The sequence below is a fragment of the Medicago truncatula genome, chromosome 2 (assembly GCF_003473485.1).
Source record: "Medicago truncatula cultivar Jemalong A17 chromosome 2, MtrunA17r5.0-ANR, whole genome shotgun sequence".
NCBI classification, from domain to species: domain Eukaryota; kingdom Viridiplantae; phylum Streptophyta; class Magnoliopsida; order Fabales; family Fabaceae; genus Medicago; species Medicago truncatula.
The window spans coordinates 16272172-16282364 of NC_053043.1; the positions used below are offsets into that span (position 1 = coordinate 16272172).

The 10193-nt window shown below is 31.6% G+C and overlaps 2 protein-coding genes across 2 annotated transcripts; one reads left to right on the forward strand and one right to left on the reverse strand.

The window, feature by feature from the left end:
- Window positions 1-4357: 4357 nt before the first annotated feature.
- On the forward strand, window positions 4358-5137 carry LOC11443605 (defensin-like protein 183). Its single transcript, XM_003594954.4, has 2 exons — window positions 4358-4453; window positions 4544-5137. The coding sequence occupies exons 1-2, from the start codon at window positions 4393-4395 to the stop codon at window positions 4873-4875; spliced, it is 393 nt and encodes a 130-aa protein (XP_003595002.1). The 5' UTR covers window positions 4358-4392; the 3' UTR covers window positions 4876-5137.
- Window positions 5138-6554: 1417 nt separating this feature from the next.
- Window positions 6555-9359, reverse strand: LOC112419353 (protein FAR1-RELATED SEQUENCE 11-like). Its single transcript, XM_024776957.2, has 4 exons — window positions 9307-9359; window positions 7909-8872; window positions 7349-7789; window positions 6555-7262 (listed from the first exon to the last, which is right to left on the reverse strand). The coding sequence occupies exons 1-4, from the start codon at window positions 9357-9359 to the stop codon at window positions 6555-6557; spliced, it is 2166 nt and encodes a 721-aa protein (XP_024632725.2).
- Between the last annotated feature and the right edge of the window lie 834 nt (window positions 9360-10193).

Genomic DNA, 10193 nt, shown 5'->3' on the forward strand with positions numbered 1-10193 from the left:
CTATAAAGGTACGATGAGCTTCGCCGGTGAAATTGGAAAAAGAACCGCCGGAAAAAGAATTTCACGTGAAAGTTACGAAATCGTGAAGTTACGATTCTGTTTTATGCTTCCTTTGCAGAAACAAAATTCCATGTGAATGTTACGATTCTGTTTTCACGGTGAAAGCATGTCACTTCACAACCAACAGAACAAATTTCAGCGCCGTGAAAACATGCCTCTTCCTTTGCAGATAAATCACGTCGGAGTGGCAAGCAAGGGTGAGAATCACGTCAGCCTCAGAGCTACCATGAGCTTCCGCATGTGTGCAATCAAATTGTGAGTGTGCGATCAAATCTAATGGTTGTGAAGTGTTTATGCAGCGTGCATAAGGAAATGGCTTGTGCATAATAAATTTGCCCTTTAGATAAACAGGACCTTGAGTCAATAATTTTTCGTTTTATATATTTTGTGTTAAACTAAGATCAACATGCATATAAAATTATGGCTAAAATATGTAAATCGTCCTTGTAAGTTCGCGTGTTTTTGGTTTTCGTCTCTGTATTTTTTTCTGTTCTAAAACAAACCCTGTAAGTTACAAACGTTTTGATTTTCGGCCCTCCCGTCAGCATCTGTTACAAAAACGCTGATGTGTCTAACGGTGACTGACGTGGCGTTGTTTGACGTGGCAAAACAAGCTTATGTGTCCTTTCAGGCAAGATTACAGGGACCAAAATCAAAAACGAAAAATTACAGAGGGACGAAATTAAAAATCACTAAGTTACAAAATTTGAAATTCAAAGTCTTATTTCCATCTTCTTCCTCTCTCTGTGTCTTCTTCCTCTCTCTTCCATATTCTTCTTGCATGAACCTGTAACATTATTTCCTTGCATTTCATTGTGGTAACTCATTTTGTTTCATTTGCGAACAACAACAGTACAACATTAGAACTAAAGTGACACTTCCAACAGTGCTACTCTCACCAAAAAATAACTTGAATACAAAAACCAAAATTTGTGCATTGAAAACTAGCTAGGTTTTCAAATACTATGCAGAGGAAGAATAAGAGAATAGAAAACATCAAAGATTAATGGCAATAAAACATAACTTAAACCACCAGAAGATTAAAACAAACCAGTTACATGATGCATCTGAGATTAGAATCATTAATCTATTTCCACACACCAGTAAACCTTGACTCTCTTACAAGATGAAGCAATTCCATATACTATCAAATCATACTATATATTTTGCTCAAGTCTACAATCTCTTGCTAATTGATTTCTCTAGAAAGGAAATTGAATTTGTAAAGAACTATGGTTTGAAGGTCTTCAATTATTTTATATACAAATAAATGCAATTTCATAAGTCAAGATTATTCTCTAATTTATACAACTACATAACTCAATGAACTTATAAGAAACACATATTATATGACACCATCAAATATTCATTTTTTTAAATTCCTTCACATGGCAAAATTAAATTGTTGAGTTCTTGTTAATTTTAAGTGAAGTTAACTTAAAAAAAGACGAAAAAAGCATATTAAGATTTACTAGTTCCAGAATTGACCTAATGTATATAAAGACCTCCGTTGGATTTATAAAATGATGCTACACTATATATGAACACAACTACCTCATCCTTCATAAAACTACTTATTGATAAACAAATAAGTACACAAAAACCAATAACCTGTGTTGATTTATTGGTCCCTGTAATCTTTTCTGGAAGGACACATAAGCCTCTTTTGCCACGTCAAACAATGCCACGTCAGCCACCGTTAGACACATCAGCGTTTTTTTAACAGAAGTTAACGTTAGGGACTAAAACCAAAAAGTTAACAACTTACAGGGTTTGTTTTAGAACAAAAAAAGATACAGGGACGAAAATCAAAAACACGCAAGCTTACGGGGACCTTTTACATATTTAAGCCTAAAATTATTATGGCTTAATTTCATTTTTGGCCCCTATATTTCAAGAAGTTGCGATTTTGGCCCCCTAACTAATTAAAATAAAAACAGCCCCCTATGTATTGGATCTTTGGCAGTTTTGGCCCCAAACTAATTAAAATACAAAACAGCCCCCTATGAATTGGATCTTTGACAGTTTTGGCCCCCTAGACCAATTTTGACTCGGTCAATGCTGACGTGGCACTTCAAAGCTGCCACGTGTGCATTGTTTTAATTAAAAATAAATAAAAAAAGCCACATATAAATTAGAGAATTAAATAAATAAATAAAACAACAAATAATTAAAAAAAATGAAAAAGAAAAAAAAAGGAAGGAAATCGTGTTCCAAAATCTAATTCTCCCTCTTCTTCCTCTCATCTCTCTCTCCAAAACCCGTTGTTCCAAAATCTTGAAGCTTTCTGCCACTGCTTCATCACCACCATGGAGTTTTAAAACACTTTTTAACTGATTCAAGAATTGATTCAAGTATAGATATTCATACTATTAAAGATTATTCAGATATTCTTGCATTATTCATGCTGACACTGATAATATTGAATTTATAACTGCAGATTAACAAATAACTGAGTAGTTTATAATAAATATACAGATAGGAAACGACAGAGTGAGGGAGGAAAAAAAGAATTTATATGATAAATATATCAGGCTATTGGATTGTTAGGGAACAATGGATGTGTAATTCTTATTCAAGTTATGTATAGGCAACATGAAACTAATATAGCTGTCTTGTTTTGTGCCCTTTATGTTTGTCAAAGTGAATGTGATATGCTCCTTTTTCTTTTGATAAAAACGAAACTTTTGTTTCGTTTAATAGAACATTATTTCATTATCGTGCTTACATTGAGCTACTCATCTTTTTTTCACTTTTTCCATGCTTATGTCAATGGGGCAAGTTCTTGAATTAGTGTTTTAGAGAGAGAAGAGAGGAAGAAGAGCTAGAATCAGATTTTGGAACATAATTTCCTTCCTTTTTTTCTTTCTTTTTTATTTTTTTTAATTATTTGTTGTTTTTTTTTTCATTTATTTAATTCTTTAATTTATATGTGGCTTTTTTTATTTATTTTTAATTAAAACAATGCACACGTGGCGGCTTTGAAGTGTCACGTCAGCGTTGACCGAGTCAAAATTGGTCCAGGGGGCCAAAACTGCCAAAGATCTAATACATATGGGGCTGTTTTGTATTTTAATTAGTTAGGGTGTCAAAACTGCCAAAGATCCAATACATATTAATTAGTTAGAGGGCCAAAATCGCAACTTCTTAAAACATAGGGACAAAAGTGCAATCAAATCAATTATTATTATTTAGGAACTAATAATATTAAACAAGAACATAGAGGGGATTCAGGAAATCCTAACAATCTATTATCTTTTTGATTCAAGTATCCTTTTAATTTTTTGTAAATCAACTCTTGAAATCCCACCAATTTACTTTTTAATTAGTATTGATTAATTTATGAGAAGAAACAACGATCCATATGAAGATTATATACATATCATTTTATTACTTATGCAATTTATACACTTATTCAATAGCTTAATAGGATTGAGGATAATGTGATGTTTAAGCATGAGGTACATTTTAGGGATGTTAATGGGTACCCTTTCAGCAGAGTATTATAGTGCTCATCCCCATGCACATATTTAAAAAATAATACTCACACACGAGCCTATATTCTCTAGACAACAAGTTTGGTGTCCGTCTCCATACCCTATGGGTATTTAAGAGCCCATACCCGCGTTCATTGCCCGCACTTTTATAACAAAAAGATAACAAATAGCAAAAATATCACAACATAATTAAAATATGATTTGAAATATTTTAAATCAACATATAAAATATTACTCATGATATTAGCCAAATAAAAACCATATAAAATATAAAATACAAGTGCATATTACAATAAATAACAAAAGACTTGAGATTAATTAACTAACTTTAATATTAAATAAAATTATTGATATAGTCTATATAATGTCAGGGCCTGCGGTGGGGTAGGTACTAGAGTGCCCGTACCCGCGCTCATAACCATTCAAATTTGTAGACCCGAGTCCAGGCCCATACCCACAATGCGTATTTACGCGTCTATCCAAGATATTTTTGCGAGTGCCCATTAGACTTGGTTCCAATTGCCATTCTTAATTTTCTTGTTTTTTTGCTTTCTTATTTTTTATTTTTTTATCTTGTTTTGAAATAATAATAATAATAATTTGTCCATGTTTGATGAATTTCTTTTGACTTGTTTGTTTGCTTTCTTATTTTTTTTATCTTGTTTTGAAATAATAATAATAATTTGTCCATGTTTGACTAATTTCTTTTAACATTATTTATTGCGAATCATTAAATAAAAGATGATTTAATTGTTCATGCCTATCCTAATCTCAATAATTGATAAATAGACACTCAATATTGGAATAACAGACCAACATATTTTTTAATTGTATAATGACGAACCAAATGTCAACATCTTTCAGTTTCTTTGTCATCTTGGTTTTAGTTGTTGCAGGTAATAGTCTTCTCCACCATTATCACATAGTTGTTAAATTATAAATGATAAATCTCTAAAAAATTTCATTTAAATTTTGTTTGAGCATAGGGCAATTAATACAGGTAGAAGGTGAATGCACAAAAATTGTTGGTAGCTGTGCAAGACAAGATTGTTCTGAACACTGTAATTCCTTTGCAAGAGGCGTTCGTGTTTTAGGATCGTCATGTTCATTCTATAACTTATGCACTTGTACTTATGATCAGCCACCACCTGGATTGACACCACCTGGTAACTGTGGTATTGGGATGGGAATTTGCACTGGTGACTGTCAAGATGATTGTTGCAACAAAAGGTGTGTTAGTAGATATAGTAAAACGGGTGTTGGGAAGTGTGTTGATGCCCTTGATATGAGTCTTTGCCTTTGTTCCTATGATCGTTGAGTTTGATCTTAAAGGAAATACAATAAGTATGTATGATATTCATAGCTATTTCAAATGTATTATCTTCATGATTTTATTCATCAATTAATTGATAGAATAGTTGACCAACCGAATAGAATATTTTGTAATAATTAGTTATAATAAGGAGGGTGTATATTTGCTCCAAAAAAAAGGAGGGTGTATTGATTGCTAAAAAAAGAGGGTGTATTGAATTGAGATTTTAAAGAAATTTTAATGGACATTTTTATGATAACATAGCTTTTTCGTATTCAATCAAGACTTTTATAAAATTTATATAAATTTTGTGGTATTCAATTAAGACAATTAACACTTTTTTTTTTTCAAGCCAACGAAATCCGTTGACATTCAATTGAGATTTCTAAGAACTTTTAAAATGTCTGTTGGGATTGAAAATTAAACGGATTTTAATAGATTCATTTATGGAATGGATTGTGTGAGACTTTTTAATTAAAATACACTCATCCAACAAACTCTTGGGATTTTGTGATACTCTTCCAATTTTGTTTTTTTTGGTACAATACTCTTCCAAAATCTTTTATGTTCTAATGTGAAAATGACAAGTTATATCTTTTAAATGGTTTCAAATACTAGAATTGATTCATTGATCCATTGTTTCTTTTGGTTGATTACTGTACTTTTGTTTTATCGTATGTTAAGAAAAATGCAAGTGTTTCAAATATAAATTGTTTCTTAACGTCGAAATCTTAACTTGATTCATTGTTTCAAATACTTGAATTTTTTTTTCTAATTATGCTATATCATAATTAGATAGTTGATCAAACTTTACACATTGATGTGTATATATATATGAGAGAAGGCAAAATCATTTCAATTATCTTACATGGTCTCTCTCTCTCAAACCCTCACAATGATGTATATATTCCATATTCTCCAATATATTTTCTTTTCTTTTTTATTTTTATTATTATGTTTTGCTTTTTGCTATATATCACTATTATAGTGAGAATATAGTACTATTGTTCTAAGATAAGATTGTTTTTAGTATATTATCCAGTCTTATATAAAAATGGGTTTTTCTAACCTATGCAAGATTGCACAGGATAAGGGGTATTTAATGTTCCACTTTTATAGGGTTCTCCATATCTTATTAATGACCCCACTTTCTTGAAAATTGATTTTTTTCCTTCTCTCCTTTCACGTTTAATTCTTCTTTCTTTTTTTCAGGTGTTATTTTTTCCTTCTCTCATTTCTCCTCTGTTAACATTTTTTTTATTCTTGTTCCTTTTTTTTTTTTTACGTTTTATTTTTTCCTTGTTCTCTATTTCTTTGAAACAATTTTTTTTTCACATCAAACTTACTCTGCTCCATGCAAAATCATAAATATTCCATGTAAAAATTGATGAAGATTCGGCTTATGCTACGATGTTCCAATGATTGCGTTTAAAATGACGGTGTTCAAAATGACGGTGTTTAAAACGATGGTGTTCAAAACTATGGTGTTCAAATTGATAATAATATAACCAAATTTATAATAACGGTGTTCAAATTGACAATAGAATCAAAACTCAAAATGACGGTGTTCAAAATAACAGTAAAAAAAATCATCCCAAGACTGATAAAACATACTCAGCTTGCGGTAACCAGTATAACAGGAAAAATAATAATTCCAAGACTACTAAAACATACTCAGCCTGATACTAAGACTTTAGATAAAAAACAGGATTCAAATTTTGTTGTGTTTGATCTTCATTCTTCCTCTTCTTGGTGATTGTTGGTTGAACATAACTTTCTTTGTCCGGACAAGTTGTAACATTGTGCCCCCTTCTCTTGCAAAAAGTACAACTTCTTGCTCTCTTTGACAATTCCATTCCTCCTTTTGATCGTTTTGTTTTGGGACGACCTTTTGTATTAGACCTTGGCGGATTTTTAATTAAGTCCACTGTATTCTCCACATTCTCAATAGGCCCTCCTTCACTAAGCATCATATTTACTTCAACCGGTCTTTGAAATTCATCACGACACCAACGTAATGGCAAGTAACTTGTTGGAATCTCAAAACAATCTTTATGAAGGAATATTGTCAATACATGACGACAAAGAATACCCCAAAACTCAAAGTGCTTGCAACTACAACCAACCACATCACCATCCCATAAGACTTTATGCTTTTGTGAATGTTGCTCCTTGTAATATTTCACAGTAAATTCTACATGATTTTCTTCACAAATCTTGTATTGAGTTGCCCTCTCAAACTCCTCCTGAAACTTCTTGAAAGCATATTTTGAGAAAATATTGTAAACTTGCTCCTCTAACGGGGATAAAGATCGAAGTGATGATCCCCTGTATGTATCCAACATGGTATGATGTAATTGTTTTTGCCCAATGTCCTCAATGGCCAGATCAACCTAAAATTTAGAATAAATTTATAGTCAAATCTACATTGCAAAACATTAACAAGATGGCTAAACTAAATTATCATACATATTCTTACTTGTTTGAAAAGTTGAGTTAAACATGAACGAGATGAAGTAAAGCGTTTTAGGAATCCATTTATGCTCTCTGATCTTCCAGTTGTTGTCATGCCCCCAAAGAAATGTCCACGAAGATACGCCGGAACCCAATGTTGCTTAACTTCATACAAGCCTTTTATGTGCTTATTTGCTTCTAGATTGTACTTGGAAACAATTATAATCCATTCTTCTTCGAAATCATCAATATTGTCAAGCTTGTAAAGCTTATAAAAATCAGCACACCATGAGAAATATCTATTTCGAAGAATTGAAGTAAACCAACCACTAAATTTAGCAGTAATGTGCCATATACAAAAAGCATGTTTTGTGGATGGCATTTCAAAAGCAATAGCTTGAGTCATCCATGGATCTTGATCAGTAATGATTGTCTTTGGAGGCTTCTTCATGAGAGTAACAAAAGTCTGTGAAAAAAATAAATAATAACAATCATATAGAAAATACATTGGGATACTATATAACAAGATGAAAATAATAGTCTATGAATGGTAATAAAAAGAGAGAGAGATGTATATGAACTTACTTTCATTAACCATTGAAATGTAGACACCGTTTCATTTCGAATGAGCGCACAACCAAACAATATTGTTCTGCCGTGATTGTCGACTCCAACAAAAATGCCAAAAGGCATATTATAAGTATTTACCTTGTAAGTAGTATCAAATGCAACAGCATCTCCATACTGTTGGTACAATTCAAAACAATGAGGTGGAGACCAAAATATATTTTCTAGTCTTTTTTCTTTATCAACCGTAAATTCAAATTGGAAGCATGAGTTTTCTTCCTTGGATAACTTACAAAGTTGTAAAAGATCATTAGCATCACCATTCATGTTATCTTGATGAATCTTATTAAAGAAATTATGAATATCTTTCTCAAGAAATCGAAGATCTCCATGTTTTACATTTTTCTCAAGCTCCATAACACGCATTATTTGCTTGACTGAAAGATCGGCTTCTTTTAATAGCAATATCCGCTTCTCTTCTTCCTTAGAAATTTTGCGGTAAGATGCAAGGAAGTGCACTTGATCTGAAGGTAGTAAATCATGATTGTGGTTAGATATAAATTCAAAAACCTGCCACTCTTCTGGAAAAATCTCGAAGGATTTCTTCAATTTGATTGTCATGCTTGCCTTGCATCCACATCTCGAAGATGGTCTATTTCGTTGTTCTTTAGACGGATCTTGAATTTTTTTATCAGGAAATCCTCCGCGGTGACAAAACAAATCTCTCCTGTGCATTATCCCATTTTTATTAACAAACCTACCTTTTCTAATTGAGAACCCACTCCTTTTGGCATAATTCTCATAAAATTTGAAAGCTTCTTCCTCACTTAGAAAACACTGCCCTATAAAAGGTTCAAAATCGTTTTCAATAGTAATTGCTTCTTGTTCATTGCTACTCAACTCAACTACTCCACTTTCTGAATTACCACATGGTTCATTGTTTGGAAGATTGTTCAAATCAACCAAATTTGTGATTCTCAACCTACATAAATAAATTGAAAGCAGGAAGGTTTAAAATGTGGAGTAGAGTTGCAAAGCAATTGAAAGAACAACTAATAACAAATGTATTAATATGAAAGAACAACTGATAACAAATGTAATAACATGAAAAAACAAGTAAGAATTTACTATGGGTTCTTTTTCACTTGCCATAATAATTGTATTAACTTTTTTTGAAACAACATATTATAAGGGAACAAGCAGATAAAAGAAACTACAACAATGGTAAAAGAACAAAAACAGAAAAAGGGAACAACATAAACAAAACCAAAACAGCAATGGGTATAAATGAAGAACAATTGAAACAAAGAACAATAACAATGAAGAAGAAAAAAAAACGTGTTTTAGTGGCAGTGGAACAATTGAAACAAAGAACAATGAATAAGAACAAGAACAATGATTAAGGAATTAACTCACTCAGGTACAACAACCATATGAGTATAAATGGGTTGTTCTTTTTCACTTGTCATATCCTTGCATAAAGTCCTTCAAAGCAGAAGAAGAAAGTGACGTGAGAGCATAATAAGTTTTAGTTTTGGTGTGTTTTAATGGCAGTGGAGAGAAGAAACAAGAATAAAATCTGAAAAGGTGAGGAGGAAGAAGAATAAAACGTAAAAAATAATATCAGAGGAGAGAAGGAAAAAAATCAATTTTCAAGAAAGTGGGGTCATTAATAAGATGTGGAGAACCCTATAAAAGTAGAACATTAAATACCCCTTATCCTGTGCAATCTTGCACAGGTTAGAAAAACCCTATAAAAATTAATAGAATACAAACAGGGTGGGACTTATATAACTTAAATTTAATTACATTGATATTAGAGATTACATTAAAAAGGAGTGAAAGTTTTTACAAGATTTCCATATAATCATAATTCTAACTTAAAATTAGATAGTATAGGAGAGAGTGAGAAGTGTCTCCAAATATAAAATCACAATCGACATTGCAATTTTGATCTTTTTTTTCTTCTTAATTTATGTATTGATTGGGGTACCATTTTTTATTCAAACTATGAAGAAGAAAATTTTAACTTAGTTCAGCTTCTGCAATTTGCTTCATAAGATACAGTAGAAAGAATTGTCGAGTATGTCAATGCATTTTGTTTAATGGACGATAATCTCATGACTAAGATATTGACACACTCTCAATCCACTGTGACGCTTTGTGATTCAACCATTTGTTTTTAACATTATGTAACCAAATCTAAAAAGTGTTAGAACAAGAATGGTTTATAGAAGTCCTCTAGGGTTTTGATGATAACAGAGTATTGAAGAACAATTGGAATACTAACAAGTGTGCTGAAT

Bases quoted from the DNA above. Each gene is read 5' to 3' on its own strand.
- LOC11443605 (XM_003594954.4), top strand. From the start codon at position 4,393: ATGACGAACCAAATGTCAACATCTTTCAGTTTCTTTGTCATCTTGGTT. The intron at 4,454-4,543 runs GTAATAGTCTTC...GTTTGAGCATAG, and splicing joins CTTGGTTTTAGTTGTTGCAG to GGCAATTAATACAGGTAGAA.
- LOC112419353 (XM_024776957.2), bottom strand. From the start codon at position 9,359: ATGACAAGTGAAAAAGAACAACCCATTTATACTCATATGGTTGTTGTA. The intron at 8,873-9,306 runs GTGAGTTAATTC...TTATTTATGTAG, and splicing joins CATATGGTTGTTGTACCTGA to GTTGAGAATCACAAATTTGG. The intron at 7,263-7,348 runs GTAAGAATATGT...TCTAAATTTTAG, and splicing joins TAACTCAACTTTTCAAACAA to GTTGATCTGGCCATTGAGGA.